We start from the raw sequence: 21,299 nt of genomic DNA, 5'->3' as shown, positions 1-21,299 counted from the left end.
GAGCAAACAATTATCCTTTACCTGACTGACTTCATGTATATGAGTCATCCTGTCACATTAAATCTTCGTGTGCCTTATATGTACTGTGTGATATTGCTGCCTTTGAGAGTACAGGAACCTGAGTGCAAGTGAAAAGGGCTTTTTACTTGAACTCTGTTTATATAGATAAGAAGAAAGGAAAATCCAGGGTTCTAATCTGAGATATCCAATGTTGATAATTAAAAAATAAAAATGTTTTTGTACCTAAAACTATCTGAGGAAGTCCTGTCTGGGTGCAAGAGACTATACCAGATGCATCAAAGCTGATGGAAAACTCATAAGCTTAGGGAAATCCTGACAGTGAGCAAAGAATTGTTACTATTTAGTATGAATCTGATCATACATTTTGTTCTCAAGTACACAGACACTGGCAAAATTCCTTGATTGAGGAAATTAATTGAAGTTTGATTCACAGCATTGCGGCTTCCAGCAATACCGCTAGCAAGCTGCTTTGACTTCAGTGGAACAAGCTCCTTTTCATCTTCTTACCTAGCAGAAGATTTAGTTGGAAGTGAAACTAGTCTGCAAGACCTCAACTGTCTTCAAAAACCACAATGTTATTTCAGGAAGCTGTGCCTCTATTCAGCAGTGGTAGTGACATCTGACAACATGCCCATTCAGCACAACAGATGTGGTTCCCATATCCACAATTAGTCCAGGCTTTAGCTGTCCACCTGCAAGAGGCACAGGAGTCTCAAGGGTTGTGAGTATGAGGCACAGGTTCATGTTTTGCAGTGCGGAAGTCATACATACCTTCATGCATTTCAACACAAACTTGCTCACACTTAGCTCTCCCTGAGACAGGAGAGACACGAATGCACGAATTTGCACCAAAGACAGGGATGATTCTCTCTGTTCTGTTGAAGATATCTCTCTGGCGTTTGAGATATCAGACTTTGACTAGCTCTTTGGCCAGGCTCTTTTTCAAATAAAACAAGATACTAGAGATACACCCTTACACCCTAAAGTAAAATAGACATTTACTTATATAATCTGTGAAAGTTTGATTTGACAAGCCTGGATTCAGCAATGACAGCAATCAAAGTAAAATCATGATGATATGATCAATGTTAGGTTGGATACTTAAATCCTAAGAAAAAAAAAAAAAAAGAGGTGCATGAAATAACAAACCTGATCACAGGTGCAAATAAGATGTGGGGGATGTCCTCTCAGCAAATTGGTTCTGTCCTCAGTATTAAGCTGAAGTATTCAGTCCTTCTGTCATGGCATAAAGGCATAAAGTAACAGAAAAGAAGGGTATAAAGCTGTTGAGAGCTAAGCTCAGACAGGTTTACATGGGGAAGAGGCTACCTAGAATTTATAATGATGCTTCTGAATTGGTCATATTAAAATAATGACCAATATTAAAATAATTGGTCATTATTTTAATATTCACTGATGAAGTGCTCCTTTAATAACTGAAGCCACAGTTTGTGTTTTGAAGAAAGCTGAAAATGGAATTTTGGGTGATTGTTGTTTTATTCTAGTCTGTTCTCTCATCCAATTATGGTATACAACTACTTATAATCATGAAGTTATGATAACCTCAGGAAAGGAAGAAAACAGCAAATAATTTTTATTTTTGCTCAGCCAGAAAAGACAATATTTTGGAAACACTGAACACTTTTCACAGCTTTGTATCATCTGCTAGGGTGAGATATTGATTTTCTTTAATTCTATGGCTCAGTTCTGTGTATTTATAATTATATGGAGTAAGGAAACCTATAGTCATTGCTCTTTTCCCTTTCCAAAAAACACCCTGAAAAGATATTCATTTTAACCTCTGTGAATCTTATACCCAACAGCAGCTGCTTCAGTAAAAGACAGAGGACTGGTCATTGCTGCATTCTTTTCTTCTCCTCGTCATTGCTGCATTCTTTTCTTCTCCTCGTTTCATTTAAAAAACTAGTGAAATTTCTGAGCCATATTATTACAATGTTTTTGAACCAGTTGGATGTGGAACAAGGAAATCAAATGGAAAAGCATAGAAATCTTTGGGAAAAAAATAGCTTGGGGAAGAGAGGGAGCTGGTTTTGTATTTCTGTCATGCACAAGAACAAAGATTGTTGCTTTACAGAGGATTTTCTAGGCTTTGAATTGTATAAAAGATGTTGAATTAAAATATGGTGCCCAAAAAAACAAGATCATTGCAGCCCAGTTGTTCCTTTTTGAGTATCATTCTTCTGTATTCTGAAACACGAAAGCCAGCTTGGGCTGAGATGCAAGACTGAGAATATCTTAAATGACTTGAGTATATCTTAAATTACTTTATGTGAGGCCCTGCACATTAATAAAAATTCATGTATCTTAAGAGTTCTTTGAGGACTCAGTTTGGCCAGTCAAAACATTCCATTGAGGCTTATGGCTCCTCCTTACAACATTTGTACAGTTAGAGGTCATGAATAATAGTGTGATGTATTCAAAAAAATGCTAGGACAGATAACCATTTCTGATAGACTTACAGTGGTGTTGCAGGTTTTATTGTCTTTCTGTGTTATTCATCCCACTTACCAGCTCCTGAACCTAGAATAGTTGCACATCTGGCAATTTCATACCATATGGAAAGTTAGCTATTGTTAATTCCAGTGAGATTTATGGCAGCACAAAACAAAATTTTTCTACACTATTGATCAATGGATTTCAGTCTGTTGAGCAGTAGAAATCTCCATCTCAGTGTGTCATTTCAAGGATAAAATCTTCTTTCGGAATTGTGTGGAGTTCAATTTTGATCTATTAAATAGGAGCTCACAAAGTATCTAAAACTACTCAAAGACACTTTTAGATAACTAAATGTATTTTTGCTACCTAGACCTCCCAGTTGAAGATGATCTTTGGATACTACATGTGTGACTTTGGCCTGTAGCTGATTTTGAAGTTAATTATTTCTGAAGATGAAGTAATTTAAATTAATATCCCATAGGAAAAAGGTTTTCATTTTTAATCTCCTTGCTAGATTTACAGAGCTGCGTCTTAGTGGTCATGGATAAAGTAGTAGTTTATATGGGATTTTTGAATTTTAGCAAAATTTTACACTGTGTCACACAGCGTCATTGTGGACAAAAAGTACATCACGATGCTAGACAAGTCCATAACATTTTGGATAAGAAACTGGATGATGGGTTTGGTTTAACCAGTTATAGTGGCTACACATGTGGGATTTCCCTGTGCTCAACTTTAGAGCCAGTGCTCTTTAATGTTTTCATAAAGTCACTGGATAAAGGAATCAAGTGTATCTTAAGTGAGTTTGCCAATGGTACAAAGCTAAGACTCCTCCAAGGGTAGAGAGGCATTACAGAGAAATCTGGATAGACTAGAGATCTGGCCCATCACCAACCATGTGAAATTCAAGAGCAAGTGCCAGAATCTCCACCTGTGACAGAGTAATCCTGATTGTACATTTAAACTGGAGGAGAAGAGATTTCAGCTCTGCAGAAAGAGATCTGTGTGTCTGGGTTGATTACAAGTCGGACATGAATCAGCAGTGCCCTGGCAGCCAGGAGGGCCACCCGTGTGCTGGGGGCATCAGGCACAGCATCACAGCCAGGCAAGGGAGGGGATTGTCCTGCTCTGCTCTGCTCTGGGGCAGCCTCACCTCCAGTACTGGGGGCAGTTCTGGGTGCTGCAGTGTAAGGAGGACAGCAAATCATTAGAGTGTGTCCAGAGGAGGGTGTTCAAAATGGTGAAAGGTCTTGAGGGTTAAAATTTTGGAGGAATGACTGAGGTCACCTGCCTTGTTCAGCCTGGGGAAGAGAAGACGGAGTGACCCCATCATAGTGTAAACCTTCCTCATAGGAGGCAGCAGAGGGGAAGGTGCTCGTCTCCTCCCTTTGATGATCAGTGATAAGAAACAAGAAAATGGAATGAAGCTCCATTAGGGAAAGTTCAGATTGGAGATTAGGAAAAAATTCTTCACTGAGAAGGTGGAACAGGCTCCCCAGGCAAGTGCACATGGCACCAGGCCTATCAGAATTCCAGAATTATGAAGTACGATGCTCTTATTCTTGTGATTTACATTTAGGTTGTTCTGTGACAAATGAGGAGTTGAACTCAATGATCCTTATGGGTTTCGTTCAACTTGAGAGATTTTATGACTCCATGACTGAAAAAATGATCATCGTGATGACCATAGCCCTTGTTCAGGAGCAGCTTGAAAAGAAAATCTTAGTTTCCATCTAATTGATATCACCGTTGTACCTATACATTCAAATAAACACTGATTTTATGATTATTCCTAAATTCTAAATAATTTTAGCAATATTTGTCATTGTGATAAGTAATAAAGCTTAAAACTGCTGTGAATTTTTTAAATTAAGTGAATTATAACCAGCTGGCAAGGAGCTTAGAGAGTCATATTATACATTTCAGAACAAAGGGACATCATTAGCACCCATTCCTTTGTGGATATCCTTTCACTTCCAGATTCAAATGATAATATTCATATTATTCATACCTCAGCATTCAAGATAAATAAATGGCTCTCGTTTTTTCTTAGCCACTACTGAGATTTTGCGTTTATATAGTATCTGTTCAAAAATTACACAGATGTGCAAGATCTCTTCTGGAGGAGATGCTGGAAGATCTCACAGCTCCAATACTATCCTTTCTGCTCATGTACCCTCCTTTTGCAAACCCCTTCCAACACCCATGCACTAATAATGCTGAAAATGTGCAGTGCTTTTGAGAATGAATGAATTCAGATCTCTTCCAGTTCCTCTCTTCTTTGATGTTTCTGGTTACTCTGTGGCTTAAGTTACTTTTCAGTGCTAGAAACTAACAGAAAGGATGAAAAATCACATACAGCCTACATAAAGTGGCGCATCAATGCTTGCTGTAGTATAATTATTTCACACAACACCTACAGTAGTTTTTGAATAAGTGATTTTGAGTTGGCAGGGCGAGTGCCTTCAATTTTAAAATCCCAAATGATATAGTCTCATCTGGGTTTCTTACAATTGTCTTTGATATTAATGAGCTTATAATTAGGAATAAAATGGAGACATCATTATGGATAGATATTCATGCAGACTCAAGTTTTTTTAATTAAGGCCATCTGAAAGTGCTCTGGCAGTAGAAAGCTATTCTAGCATTAATTTTATTTAGGACAAGAACAAGTACATTAGTATTGTAGAGTAATAATATGATGGTATAAATAGTGCTCTCCTTTAAGGACATCTGAGCATATATGTGTTTTTGTGAGTCCTAGAATGCGTGAAGTGGTTGAGAATTATTAATTGAATAGATAGAATATTAGAATGTTATGGTTTTAATGAACTATAACAGTTTAGAAAATGTTTTGAGGAAAAAATCACTTGAAAAAACTTCACTGGGAAAAAAGTTTTCAACAAATGATAAAATAATTTCAAGAGAAAAAGGCCTTTGTTTTTTGTAGACTTGCGCTGTACATCTGTAGAGTCAGGCAGAAAATATAACCTAGATCACCATCTTTGAGCTGAAGTCTGTAGATCTAAACCAAGATAAAAGTCCTACAAATATGTTATGGGTGTAGTTGAGGCTTACTCCTCACCTTGATGAGAGAAGTACAGCAGTACTATAAAAAGCTGTTGCAGATCTTCCAAGAGACTGTAAGTCTGTAGATGAGCTTGTCCTAGGTACTGGACAATGCAGCAGCCACAGTGCTTGTAGCTTTGCACCAACTCTGCAAGGCAAGTGTCTTCTGACTGACATCAGCCTCTGGACTTCACACATAGATCAGGACAGCTGTAGGACACAGCACCATCCACTGTTCCTGTAATATGTCAGTTTCTTGAGGAAGCAGCAAGGTTACATAGACACAGACTGTGTTGTTATGAAAAAGTAAGAAAGAAAAAAAAATGTTTACTAGCTTAAAAACTATACACAATTATCTTTGTAACTAGTGCTAGCACATTCGGACAGCTGAGTAAACTCAATATGGAAAGCTGTGCTCTCTAATCCCTTTATCTTGATAAACCAGGAAAATAAATGTATTTGGCATATGGCTGAAATATTGGTCATCTTCTGCTAGTAATTAAAGAAAATGTGAACCAAATACATGCTAGTAGCAGAGCATCTGTCTTGTAAAAAAATTGTTCTCATTAGATTTCATACTAACTGAATGAGGCACAGTTTCTTAGGAAGTACCTTTTTTTTGAATAGGTTTATGAATACAAAAAAAGAAAAAAAAAAGTACTGAGGTAACAGGTCTCCGTTACCAGCATTTGGAAAGTTGTTTCTGATACCATAGCAAACAAATATGGGCACACATTTCAAGCAAATGGGCGACTGTAAATTCTCAGAAGAATAGATTTCATTTGTGTTGAGTAATTTGTCTGTGAAGCATAGAAGAGTTAGGAAATTTCTGTCTGCATCACTTGGAAGCTACCTACAGCACTGCTGTGACACTAAGAGCTCTGCAATGGGCCAGGCTCAAATCAAGGGCTGAATTATTACTGATCCTGCTGAAAAAAAATTCCGACTATCAAATTTCATCTGCTTGGTGTCTTCCTCAATGTATCTCTTTCTGTTCCTTTTTTGCTTAACATAGAGGCTTAGTTCTTAGGTCAGCTGACACCAGTAAATATCTGGAGTAACATTGATGGAGTATGGGTATGAATAAAGCAGAGAATAATGGTTGTGTCTTGCCCACCTGAAAACATGCTAGGTCTTATTTCCAAATGTCTTACCTTAATCCATCTGCAGGCTGATATTGAGTCTAAGTGTATTTTAAGAATGCCTTTAACAAACAGGAAATCTCCAAGGCAGTTTGCTATTCTCTTCTTCTCTCAATTGCATAAATTATAATCAACTTTATTTTAATTCGAAGTGCAGTAGTTTTGTGCAGCTGTCCCGAAGGTATCTTCCTTATCTGAGCTATTAAATGATTTCAGTTAGGTCTATCATGAAATTTCTTCACACATGCCCAGTTACTGTTGACCAATGTGTTGAAATATATCCCTTCTTTCCTTTGTGCCACCTCAAATGCTGACCACAACTTTCTGCTAAGATAGCCACTCTGAATCCAAAGCCATAATATGAACTGAGGGCCTTCTGGCATGGACTAAGAATCGTACTCATTTCCTTTTGCTTATTTATAATGTTCCAAATACAATGCTGTAGCACTTGTACTGTCTTTCCAGAATTTCACTACTCCCGCAGTCAAAAAGAGCAGCAGCAGATAGGTCAGCAGCTTGCTGCAAGGTTGTGCTGCGAAGGCCTTGTGCGTGATGGAATGAAGATAGTCCCCAGAGAAAATACACCTTGCTTTGTCTCATAGGGTTTCAGTGAAAGATACAAATACAACTGCTGCTAACATGCTTATCAAGGTATGAGAAAATACCACAGGATGGGTTTCATTTTTTTCTTGCGTTAGCCAGATAAGTAGTACTGAAATAATTTGTTGCAGCTTTGCTATGCTTTTGAGATTCTTGTCTTAGTACAAAAGAAAATATATTGGTTTAAATTTTTTCAGCTTTCCCATTTAATTCAATTTCAAGCAACTTAAACTTTATCCACTTCTAGGTAAGACAGATGAATGTTACCTTTTAAAATACATTTGCTTTTTTCAGACATATTTAACAAAAAATGTTTCTTAAAAATACAGGTGTAAGTATTCAGACCCTTTTGGCTAAAGATCCTTTGAACTGTGCTATGACAAAACAGCCCTTGTAGTACTAATTAAATGATCTCTTATCTTTCTGTGCACATTCTCCGTACACTTTAGCCCCTGCATACAATGATTTGTCATCAGACCCTGTGTTGCTGCCATAAAAATAAAAATAAAAATAAAAATAAAAATTCAAAAAAATTTGAAAAAATACCCTGCAAGGATCCATGTCAGTAGATTAAATAGTTTGAAACCCTTTGTGATGGCAGTAATCACAGGACCATGGTAAACACTAGAAGTAACTCTTCCAGGCCCACACTCTCCAAAGTACTTTTGGTTCCACATTTGTCCTGTGCAAACATAGAGCTGCTAGGGAAAAAGTTCTCAGCTGCTAATGGCACATTAATCTGTTTGCCTCTCTTAGCAGGACATAAGGTCATTGTCACCTAGCGTTCATATGTGGGCAAGATAGCAAATAAGAATATTTGCCTTTAAAGTTAACAAAAACGAAATCATGCCAACAGGTAGAAGCTTGCAAAGCATGTTCTTAAAGTTACCAGTGAGAGCCTCTGTTTACAAAAGATGGAAGTCAGGACATTACTGGGATAGCAGAGCTCTCTGGACTTAAATGTTCACGGATCTGAAAGAAACATCCATCTATAACAGGCTATATCAAGAATGTTTCTTATTATGACCTAGATATAGTGCAGATTGTGGCTTCCTAATTGGATTACTGAAGTGAAATTCAAATGTTTGAATGCACTAGCCCTCAAAATTCTTCTACCAATCCAGATTTAAAAAGCAGGTTCCTTTCTTTTCAGTAGCTTTCCGTTACTGACATCTTCACTCATTAAAGATGAGAAGTAGCTGGATGTTAGAATTAAAACTTCAGAGGAAATTCTATCCATGTTTTTCTACATATGAGATATTGTGCAGGCTGCAGTGGTGTCATCTGTTCTGTTATGCTCAGACACTTTTAGAAGAAAGACTGTCTTTTTCATGAGGAAGATAAACTTTTAATGCAGGGTTGTTATTGAAAAAATCTTCCTAAACTTTAATCAATTAGCCTTCATACTGTTTTAGTTTTCAATTAATTTATTCAGACTTCATTAGCTACAACAGATATGGAAAGCGAGTATAGTATTTCACATTCTCCCACCAGTGTCCTGTTTGAGGTAGCAAAGAATTTTAAGATTCACCTGCCTAGACACATTAGAAACACAAGATCTACTTTGACGTAATGAAACCTAACTTGCAAGAGATTTTTAATCTTTTCCCTAATCTGTACATATTTGGTCTGCTACATTCTCCAAGAGTTACAACTTTAGCTCTTTGTTGTCATATGATTTATCCTCCTGTACTGCAATTTTACTTCATCTTTCAACCACACCTTCCAAACACTATCACCCTGTGATAAGTTGTTCTCAGTATTTGGAACACTAAAATATTGCAAGAATCATCAAAGAAAAAGAGTGCAATGGAATTTTGCTTTGCAACACTTAAGACAAATCAACTTCATAAAAATGTGGGCTCATGCACTGTTTTTGAAGTCACATATCACTCAGGGGGGCTACCATGCATACACCAGGTCTAGGGACGGAGTTCAGCTACAGCAGGAGGGTCGTCTTTCAACACTAAAGAGCCCTAACAAAACACAGAACAAATTACTCAGGAGCTGTACTGTTTTCAGAGGTAGAAGTTCCCTTTCTCTATTATTGCATTATCATATCAACACATTTATTGTCATGGTGATTATGTTGTTCTGGTTTTTGCCACTGAACTATAATCTCTTAGTGACATCACTTTTTACTACTGAAATAGGAATACAATTTAATAGAACTAAGTGAACTTTGCAAAAGAAATTTTGTTTAACTCTACCTTTCAAAAATTTGCTTCTGCATTCAGAAGGAATAGATGGTAGAAGAGATCTGTTATTCACAGATGTTAATTCTTTAATTTATTCAATTAGGAATTCTTTGTCAGAATGTGTTTCTATGCAAATATTTTCAACTTTTATAAGGTATGTAATTGTGTGGGTATGAAAGTAATGCTATCCTCCCTGAATGATTGATTTATATCATTAACTTGCACCAAAAAAGTCTGAATTTTGTTTTACATCCAAGCATCTTATATCCCTTCACATAATTTTTCCTATCAGCTTTTCATAAATCTCTTCCCCTCCAACTTCGCAGCAAGGTCAGTTGAAATGTCAGTGGAAGTGTTTACAACTCTTGCAAACATTTTCACTTTCTTCTCCTGTTACTTATCCATGAAATGTCTCCTGCGAGACAATCCTTAAGATTTATTATTATTTTTCCTTCAGATTTCTTCCTAGGGTTCACTTTCTCTGTGAAAACTGAAAGAATTTTTTTAATTAATCTTAAAAACATTGGTTTAAATACAGAGGATGTGGTGATGGCTTCATTTCTTTGCTTAATTTGGAGAATGTGGACTTCAAAGTCTTGTACAGATAATTTGTATAATTACATGAATTTGTCACCGTGATTTTCTTACCTTCTGTGTTTTGGAACTCATGCTTCTTTCACTTCAATTCAGACAAAAATATAAGTATTTGGGGTGAAAACTATACCCACTTGTTTAGTTTTAAAACATCTGATACAAATATTTTAAGCAGTCTTAAAATAATTCTACTGGGTAAGCTAATGAAGAATGTTGCTCTAGTTGCCTGTTTTGCTTATGTTTCCTAGTTCTGTATTATGACTTTTTCAATGACCTGAATCTCAATATTTTCTTCTGAAAACAAATGCTACTTGACTGTAATTTCTGAGTTGATGGTATCCCATGAAGTTTTTGCTGATGACTTAGTAGATGAGAACAATCCTAATACTGCAGTATAATTGAATCAAATCTTTGCTTCCAATTCAATGAATTGTCAGACTAGTGGTTGTTGTTACTGCTGCTGTTACTCAAGAATTCTTAAATCTATTTATTATTGGAATCCAGATAGCTACTTAATGTTTTACAGTTTATTTAAATGCTGAAATGTTTAAGAGATCAATAAAAGAAGGGAGAACCAAATCTCTGCATAAGCACAAAGGCTTGATCAAAGACACAGGGAAAGTAGAAACCTATATTCATTCAAACCATTTCTGAGATGCTCTACTTTAAAGAAAAAACATCCTTTTTAGAGTATCTAGGCAGTCTTGACTTAGTCTATGATAGAAATTGGGAACAATACACTAAGCTTAGGCAAATTTCAGGCATGAGACACAATGAGGCAAAGCCTTTGCTTTTACAAACTAGCTCTTACATTGAAAGAACATATGATGGGAATGTCTAATTTGCACAGTCGGGTCAGAAAATGACACAAGCAAGATTTCATTCATTCTGGTGGCATTGTGTCCCACAGTAAGAACATTTCCAAATGTCCCATATTTTCATGTGTCCTTTGGCTGTCCCTAAAACCATCTCAGTTTGTTTTTCATCTTCCCTTCATCTGCTGGGCAACACTTCCCACCACTGGCACCTTGGGTGCACCCTTCCTGCCCTTACCTGGTTTGGTGCAGCAGCAAAGGAGAGTTCAAGAGAGCCAGGCCAACTGCTCTTCCAACATAAATGCAACAGGTACTTGAGAGATAAAGCTGTGAATAGAAGATTTCCCAAACCACACTTAGCTGAGCAAAATTTTCCACCACAGAAATTCATTAGTTTTAGCTACATATATTCAGTATCTGTCTGCTCAGCACACGAGCAAAGGTGTTTTATGGCAAAGATTTGAACAATGGCTTTGGCTGACTGCTTGCTGAAGTATGAAAGATGATGACAGCCATGTAAAGACAGAACATTTATACTCCTCAGTATCTGCTCCCTGCTTTAAAATTCAGCAATGCTAAAATTCAACATTCATAGGAGAAACAATCTTATACAGGCAGAACAATTTACTAACCCTAAACACAGTCTCAAAAAGTATCCGTCTCGAAGGACTGCATACTTTGCAAGAGGGGGACCCACGCTGGAGAAATTAATCAAAGACTGTCTCCCATGGAAATGACCCCATGCTGGAGCAGGGGAAGAGTATAAGGAGTGACAGAGGAAATGTGATGAACTTACCACAGCTACCATTTCCCAAAACCCTGCACTGCCATTCAGGAAAGGGAGAAAAGATGAAGTGAAGTTGTGCCCAGGAAAAGGGGAAAGGCTGGGGCAAGTGTTTTAAAATTTGAGGTTTTTTTCTCACTATCTTACTCTGATTTAACTGGTAATAAACAAAATGAATTTCCTTTGGCTAAGTCTGTTATGCTAGCGATGGTAACTGGTAAGTGTCCTCCCCCTGCTTTATTTCAATGTGTGAACCTTTTTTTCTACTTTTTCTGCCCTGTCCAGTTTAGGAGGACAGTGGTAGAACAGATTCAGTGGGTACCCAGTGTCCAGTCAGGGTCAACCCAGCAAACACTTTTCAAACAGGGAGTTCACTGAGTTCTCAGGATTACCTGGTACCATTTAAGTAAATAATAAGTACAAGTCTGTTTTGTCATGCAACATTTAATCCTAGAACATTTATTGAATAAATATGTTTTTGTAAAGGGGCTTTTAGAATGTCAATTACTAAGTGACTGTCAGGCAAAATTGTCATCTCTGATATGATCCACTGGGGTGGATTTTGTCTGAAAGGCTGAGAAAAGGGGTGGGAAAGGTGAGATCAAAACTACCGAGTCAGAGCATCAAGTGATGATAATGCAGCTAATGACAGAAACAGATCTTGTGACTCTCATCTTTTCTAGCTAAAGCTATGTCCCATAAAATGCAGATGAGACACAGCATCAGATGGGACATGGAAAGGACCATGGTCAAGTGCAGTCTCGCTTTCAGTTCTAAAGGCTTCAAAATTAGTCTGAGGAAGAAGTGAAAAATATGTAATACATGCATGATTTGGCACATTCCTATATATGATATTTAGAATTGCACTGCATTCTAGGACATCATTGGATTTTTTTTTTTAAATTATAATTTTTCAATTTAAAAGCTACAGGGCACTATACATTCTTGTAAAGCACTTTTAGGAAGATTCAAAGCTTCAGAACTTTTTAAAAACTGATTTGCATTTCAAAGTAGTAGTGGCTGTTTTGGGTGAGATCACACAGAACTATTAACTAATAACTTTAATGAGCTTTCATATTTGCATAGCTGAACTTTGAATAGGGTCCTCTTTTAAAAAAGAGTATCAGCCAACAGTAACTTGACTCTTGACTTTGGACTTAAAGAACAGAGCCAAAGACAAAAATGGTAATTAGTTTATTTTTGTTTTTTTAATAAAAACTCCTTCATATATTTCATTTCCCAGAGTCTATCAAAGCATGACAAATACCCCAGAAAGGTCAGGAAAACAATTTTATATGTTATCATCCACATTCAAACAAAGCAAAACTCTTAGTTCATAATAATTTATGGTTTTTGAATTTTCATCTAACAAGCTATAATTTTAGAGGACTATTGTGTAGTGAAAGGCATGGTACAACAACAGATCAGCAAGACTATACTTTTAGCTTACATTTATCTCTGTGTGTGTGTGTGTGTGTGTGTGTGTGTGTGTGTGACTGTACATACTTGCATTCATACACCTTATTGCCCTGTATGTACCACAATGAAGAGAGGGAATCAAAAAATGACAATGCTGCAGATGTTTAGAGGAAATACCTACACTGTCAAAGATAAAGTATGTAGTGCTGGTTGTTTAAGCAGGAAAGAAAGTCATCATGTTGAACACTGACACTAACAATTCAATCCTCTGCCAGTGAAGTCACCAATTAACATCCCACAAGTCTAAAAAAATGCAGAAAATAATTTTTCGCTTCAAGAAATCATCTTGCAGTGAAGAATATCTTTTAATGACATAATTTCTTTCTTTTTGAAGTAGCATTTTTATTAATGGATGTATACTAATAAATAATTGTGATCACACTGACATGGAAGGTACTTTACAGATGAAACTGTATCTTTTCAAAATTTTCATAGACTGGAGGCACAAGGTAGGCCTAGCTAGTGATGTTATTGGACATGTCCTGAAAATACAACTTTATATTCACTTAATTCAAATGGGGGCCATGTGCAATAGATCGTTAAATTCTCTCTAGGCTTCTCCCAGAGTTTACCTTGTCCCACATGTTTTTCTTGCTAGACCTTTTAACCCTAGCTGGAGATAAGGTTACATTTTTTGCATAATGAAGATGAAGTAATTTTTCCATAAAGCAGTTCAAAGTGAAGGGTATAGTCACAGATTTGGTTGGAAGAAAGAATGGTAGTATCATCTGGCTCAATGTAAATTGTAATAATAATAAATCTAATTTATACTTTCTTCTAACCTGTACTTATTGATCCACCTAATCTTTGTTTTTCTGACTTGATATTTAGTATAATTTATTATTTGTCCTTATTGAAATGTATCCACTCCAGATTATATCTCAGTCCTGAATCTTGCTTCCTTTCAAGTGCATACACACGCATGCATCCACCCTTATAGATAAATATATATCTATCTCATTATCTTTACACACACCTTTGCAGAAGACTACTGTTAATTTTTGAATTGCTTTTTCTATATTCCAGCCACAGTCAAAAAAGCCTTTTATCATCTTTTATACTGTCTATCTTCTACTTTGTACTCCTCAGAAGTTTTAGTTACCAGATGGATTGGATAGTTGCAAAAAGTGCTTCATATTTTCACTATCTAAACCAAACACTCCAGGATGCTCATCTTCCACTGAACCTGTTTACTTTGTGCTTCATACATTATTAGATGGACACAGTAGGAAATGAAATCCCTGTGTGGTAGAAGTATCACTATGAAAGCACTAACCTCACAGACTGAGCTCTGAAAGTAAAGATCAGAGCACCCAGAAGCCTCTCTGAACTAAATTCATTGAAAACACCTAACTCAGAATCCCTATTGGTTTCCAGTTTTAAGTTAGTGCCTAATGAAGTCAAGTTTATCTCTGAAAACCTTTGTCACAGCTGGAGATAACTAGCAATAGTTACTTGCAAGACTACAATTTAAGGGGAAAACTGAATCTCAATATGTTGTCCTTCTAGAACAAAGTGGAAATGTGCTTTTATAGGTAATATAATACAGAGTAATTTTCATCCAGTCTCCAGTCTATACGTCAAAACCAGCGTGCAGTGTGCCTCACATTAATAGTCTCTGCATGGAAGTGTAAAAATGGAAATACAAAGCCACGTCAGTCAAGAGTGAAATTCTTCCACCGAGTTGTGAGAGGAGTAATATGTGCATCATTCATGTCTGGTCAGTCAAAGAACGCAATTTATACGAAGTTCCAAGATAAATGCTTTTTCACTCAGTTTAGTTTTTAACAGTCAGAGTGCAACAGCTGTTTATTTCTCAGTCCAGTTACAACAGTACAAATGCATACAATCCAAACCTTAGAGATCCTGTTTAGAAATTTTTTAGATACAATAAGATCAGGAGATCCAAATATCTGCTCCTTTTCTTGTATCTTGAATCTCCACTGTTCTGATCTTCCACAGTCTGAGTGCAACTCTTCTCCATCAGGAAGGATGATTTGGTGAGTAATCATATTCCAAGTTGTGTACCAGCGGAGTGCAGTGTTGCTGTAGCAGAGTTACTGGTGGGACTTTCTTTTTTCATCAGTCTGTGATTTACACAGGACTATTTCATGTGCTTCAAAGAGCTTATTTGCTCAAATAGCTGTCTGATTGCCTCATCAATTTAGTTATACCATATTTGTTTAAATGCATTTATCCTCTGTGTATGGGAGGATTTCTTTTATGCTACAATCCATATGACAACACAAAAAAAATTTACTGAAATGCAATTTACAAATTTCTTATGCAGTATCCAGATGATCCTCAAAGCCCAAAGAGGCAGATAAGTTGGTGGATTCTGAGCTATTGGGTAATTTTGTCATTGTGCCTTGGAGCAGATGGACCATAGTCATCCGTGCAGGTCCAAGGAGTAGTTACTGGTGGGAGTTATTTAGGTATTTTTACAAGTACAATTAAAATGAAGCTCAAATTAAACAATACAGAAAAGGCATCACAAGCCTGAGGCCCATTATAAGGCTTATTAATATTTTGAAGCCTGTATCCCAGCACTATACTTAGCCTCATCAAGTTGGTTGTACCATCGGAGTTAAGGCACTTCCATGGTCCTTGCTTGCAATTTGCTTTACTCTAAACATCTCAAACACACCTTCCTTTGATGAACACCTATATCCTTTTCTTCTTCTTCTTTTGAAATGGGTTATTGTTTGTCTTCATTTAGCAGCTTCTAAGTAGACTTAGAAAAAGTCTCTTGCCTTTGGTGACTAAACCAGAAAAGTGCATTGCTTGGACAAGGGTAGCTACTTTAGTAGAAGGTATCTTGCCTTCTTCCATCCTCATTTTTAACCTGAAGGTGTGAATGAATAAATCCTTTACAAACTGTGATTTTCACTAAATCTGTGGTGCTTCTTTGGACATTGTGCTGCTTAAATATGGACAGCTCATCTTACCTTGTTTTTGTCTTCCCAAAACTAGTTTATATGTCTTGGAATCACAAAGATGTATTCTGCAAACCCTTCTTGGATCTTGGGTTCTAAACAGTGACACAAAATATCTCTGTGCAATAAAAAGCAAATAATCAAATTGACCTATTATAAATTCTAATCAGAGATGCACCAGTTTTTCCTTCCTCATCTGAGCCATTGTGTATGTGTATGCATGAACAAGCTTCATCTCTTTATAACTGTAATATATGCAATAAATAATAAGAGGAATCTTTTCATTGTCAAGGACCTCCTTTTCTTGATTATATGACATCATTAACATTTGCCTTAAAACACTAACGGGAGGCAAAAGCTTGGTTTCATATCACCTCACAGAAATCCAATGCTGTAAACTTATCGCAAATGCTATTAGCCCTTTTTGCATAGTGAATGGTATTTATCTCTGGGTTAATTATAGAACTGTCTTGAGGAAACCTACTGAAATTGAGAAAAGACTGAAAGATCTTCTACTGTTTGCAGTAGGAAAAGCTGTTTTGTCTTCATCAACATCTGGAGGTAAATGCAGGATACACAAATCCTTTGACTAGCCCTATGATATTGAAGTAAATTCTGCTTTATGTAGGTCATGCCATTCACAATAGGTTTTATTGATTTGCTCAATATGAAAACACATGCATTTGCTTTGCAATGGTACTGTTCTTTTTCTGCAGACTTAACTTCTCCCCTTTCCCATCCTCACCCCACAGGCCCGTGACGGAGGGTTAGCCCAGATCAGTGGAGTCATGCGTCACACAGCTCTATCATGCTGGCAGCTGTTCCTGGGTCTGGCTGTGCTGCTTGTCTTCACAAGTCCCACTGCGGGCTGCCCAGCCCGCTGTGAATGCTCAGCACAAAACAAGTCTGTCAGCTGTCACCGAAGGCGTCTGATGTCCATCCCAGAAGGCATTCCAATTGAGACCAAAATCTTGGACCTCAGCAAGAACCGACTGAAAAGCGTTAACCCTGAGGAATTCACATCATACCCATTGCTGGAGGAGATTGACCTCAGCGACAATATTGTCTCCAACGTTGAGCCTGGAGCTTTTAACAATCTCTTCAACTTGCGCTCCTTGAGGCTGAAAGGAAACCGTCTGAAACTGGTCCCCCTAGGGGTGTTCACTGGGTTGTCAAACTTAACAAAGCTTGATATAAGTGAAAACAAGATTGTCATTTTGCTGGACTACATGTTTCAAGATCTGCATAACCTAAAATCCCTGGAGGTTGGGGACAATGATTTGGTGTATATATCACACAGGGCCTTTAGTGGGCTGCTTAGCCTGGAGCAGCTCACCCTGGAGAGATGCAACCTCACAGCTGTACCAACAGAAGCTCTTTCTCACCTCCACAACCTCATCAGCCTGCATTTGAAACAGCTCAACATTAATGCTTTGCCGGCGTACGCCTTTAAAAGACTGTTTCGCCTGAAGGACCTGCAGATAGAGGCCTGGCCCCTCCTGGACATGCTGCCTGCCAACAGTCTGTACGGTCTCAACCTGACTTCTCTATCCATCACAAACACCAACCTGTCTGCAGTACCTTACTCTGCTTTTAAACATCTGGTTTACCTGACACATCTCAACCTGTCTTACAACCCCATCAGCACCATTGAGGCAGGCATGCTGTCGGATTTAGTGCGCCTGCAGGAGCTCCACATGGTGGGGGCACAGCTGCGCACCATTGAACCACATGCTTTCCAAGGGCTCCGATTCTTACGCGTGCTTAACGTGTCCCAAAACCTGTTAGAAACCCTAGAAGAGAATGTATTCCATTCCTCCAAAAGCCTTGAGGTCCTCTGCATTAACAACAACCCTCTGGCCTGTGACTGTCGTCTTCTTTGGATTTTGCAGCGGCAGCCCACCTTGCAGTTTGGTGGTGAGCCACCAATGTGTGCAGGCCCAGACAGTGTCAGAGAGAGGTCATTCAGAGACTTTCACAGCACAGCTCTCTCCTTTTATTTCACCTGTAAGAAGCCCAAGATACAAGACAAGAAGTTGCAGTACCTGGTAGTGGAGGAAGGACAGACCGTGCAGCTGATATGCAATGCTGATGGGGACCCACAGCCTACCATCTCCTGGGTTACCCCACGCCGGAGGCTGATCACAACTAAATCAAATGGTAGAGCCACTGTGCTGGGAGATGGCACCCTGGAGATACGATTTGCCCAAGACCAGGACACTGGGATCTATGTCTGTATTGCAAGTAACGCAGCTGGGAATGACACCTACTCAGCCTCCCTGACAGTAAAGGGGTTTACTTCAGACCGTTTCCTTTACGCCAACAGGACCCCTATGTATATGACAGACTCCAACGACACAAGTTCTAATGGAACTAATGCAAACAGCTACTCTCTGGACCTTAAGACAATATTGGTGTCCACAGCTATGGGCTGTTTCACATTCCTTGGAGTGGTTTTATTTTGTTTCCTTCTTCTTTTTGTGTGGAGCCGAGGGAAAGGCAAACACAAAACCAGCATTGACCTTGAATATGTCCCTCGCAAAAACAATGGTGCTGTGGTTGAAGGGGAGGTTTCTGGACCACGAAGGTTCAATATGAAAATGATTTGATGATATTCTGCTAGCAGTGCTTTTTCTGTGGCATTAAAACCAATTAAAACAGCCTGGCATGTGGAATTGCTAGGCAAAAGCAGCTTAATGCAGCTGTCAGTGTATCAAAAGGTTATATGAAAATGGAAAGACTATTTGTGGTTATACAACAGAGCCTCCAGACCTTGAGGCAGATGTGTCAGGGCCTTTCATAGAACTGGGAAATTGTACTAACTGTTTGCATTGCAAATATTGGCATTCTGGGGATATCAGCAATGAACCACTGGCTCATGCTCATGGACAATTGTTCAACATTTTCTACTGCTACAAAAGGAAAAGAAAAAAAACCTACAGTGTAGGATTTACATACTTAAAGAAAAAGACACATTTGTCTAAACCACACTCGACAATGAAATTTGTATCCATATATCTCATTTGGTAAAACTTTGCATCCTCCCTTCTAGTTGGTTCAACACAAAAAAAAATTGGTAGCTTTTTTTTTTAAATCTACATCTTTACTGTGTACATTTTGAAGCAATACAAATGAGAGGTTGTACTTTTCGATATCCACCAATACTGACCCAAGTGTGATGTCACCCATCTTTTAACTACCATAAAAACCCAAATTAGATCCTTGTAGTTACTAATTAGAAATAATATAAGATATTTTTCTCCTCATGTAGAAGGCCAGACCTGAATAGTTGAGAGCAAAACCGCTCAACTCTGTCGATCTACTCTTCATATAAATATAAGGCATGTGCCTAGTTTTGATACAGAATGGAATATTTTTTATATCTGTGATATCACACTGGACCAGTTTACTGTAATACAGCCCTGGCTCTCACACAGGGAAGGCAACCCACTAGTCAATGCTGGCATGGAGGAGTTGAGTTCTACCTTGAAGAGAGAGAATCAGTTTTGTTAGCCCTGATATTAATTTCAAACCTACTGTTAAAATGTTAATGTGTACTGGGCCAAATAAAGAGCATAATACATTCTGCAGACTCCTTGGGAAATATGGTCATCTTACTCTTTATACAAGTGAATTAAAACATACAAACATTGTTACTAAGAATGAACTCTTCTCCAATGCCAAGTAAACTACAGTTGGTCATGCATAATATGGGGATTTATAATACTAAAATAATGTTTAAAACACGATAGCCTCAAAAAGGCTGACATACTGCCAGATATAATGAACCTCTAGCCACTGTCATTTTCATCTTGTATATTTGTAGATAACACAAAGCTGATTTCCAAGAACAGATTCCTTAGCTATTCTTGATGCCATTTTAATAACAATGTGGTTATGTTTCTTTCAGGGGCAGTATCTTAGAGCAAGAGGGGCAAGTTTTTCCAGATTTTAGGAATCTTTTTAAATGGAAAGAAGACAGAAGTGGAACATTAGTTCAGTACAAGTAACCTTTTGTTTGTTTTATGTTTCCAAAGAAATCTTCAAAAGACTGAGAAGTGAAATTTTATGCTTTATCATAAATACCATGATTTTATTTTTAAATCCTTAGCAATTGCAAGATGCAAAGTTGTTCAGCCACCTCTCAAGTTTTCCCCCAGTTAGGAGCCATAAGTTTGTCATACATGGTTGATAGCAAATACCATTTTTAAATGATTGGCATAATCTGGAGAAAGGATGACAATTAGTACATCTATGTTTAACCAAGATGAATATGAAATATTGTAAGACAGAACCTTCAGATTAATGTGATTGAAGAGCCTGTGTTCAATCTTAGTATTAGATCTTGGCATTTTGAAACCAAAGTCAGGCTGATATATGATAGGATGCAAGTGCTTCTAAAATTAGTATCCATATTTTTTGCAGAGATTTTAAAAGCAGGATAAAAAGTCTCCCACTTCTATCAAGGGAAATGTGCCAAAAGTTGTAAAATCCAGCTGCGCTCCCCAGAGATCCCCTTAACTTAGCTGCAGGACCCAAGGCTAGGCAGCTTTGAGAATCTCTTTTTTTAGTGGTTGATCATTGGTTGCATTGTTGCTTCATTTTAGATTGTCCAACTGAGGAGGTTGCAAGGGTTCATAGAATTTTTTTCACTTAACTTGGCTTTAAGTTTAGAGTTGGGTTTTCTTGCTTCCTTTTGTTTTATGCTCTGAACTAGATAGTTGGAGATTTATGGACATGCTTGATAAGAATACTCTTTGTTCTATGACATTTGTAGAACATTAATATAATGGAACAACCCCTGACTAAATTCTAACACCAGGGAAGTTATTTTTGTTGACGTAATAACCACTGCACTGAAGTCCAAAATTCTACTGTACCTTAATGCGGGCAGTTAAAGAAACAAATGGGGATAAAAAAAAATGTTTCTGAACTGTCCCTTGAAGACATTTGCATGTGCCTTTCCCTTGTAATTGTCATTTTTTTCAACTAGTTATCTATTGCCCCTGCAGTCATTTCATGTTAAATGTTAAAATCAGTGTTAGAAGCAAAAATTCACCTAACTTCTAGACATTTTCAGCTGATTTCTTCATATTAAATTACACAATAAAAAAAATAATCTCAAAAAACACCACCCTAGAAAACATGTACTTTTAGGATTAATTATGAGTTGCTGTATTCCCCTATTCCCTTGGAATGACTCT

The 21,299-nt window shown here is 37.6% G+C and overlaps 1 protein-coding gene across 4 annotated transcripts in view; it reads left to right on the top strand.

Moving 5' to 3' along the window:
- LINGO2 (leucine rich repeat and Ig domain containing 2) overlaps positions 1-18,704 on the top strand; it is a 475,184-nt gene extending 456,480 nt beyond the window's left edge. For all 4 annotated transcript variants that reach the window (XM_054286363.1, XM_054286373.1, XM_054286371.1 and 1 more), the window contains one exon: positions 16,848-18,704. In XM_054286363.1, the coding sequence (XP_054142338.1) occupies positions 16,848-18,704 (1,857 nt within the window). The remainder of the gene's footprint in view (positions 1-16,847) is intronic.
- Positions 18,705-21,299: the final 2,595 nt, after the last annotated feature.

Source organism: Melozone crissalis, unplaced genomic scaffold, assembly GCF_028551555.1.
Source record: "Melozone crissalis strain CALT ecotype California unplaced genomic scaffold, PUWL_Pcris_2 ptg000005l_1, whole genome shotgun sequence".
NCBI classification, from domain to species: domain Eukaryota; kingdom Metazoa; phylum Chordata; class Aves; order Passeriformes; family Passerellidae; genus Melozone; species Melozone crissalis.
The sequence above is the reverse complement of the archived record's forward strand: the minus strand, read 5'-3'. Positions and strand labels throughout refer to the sequence as shown.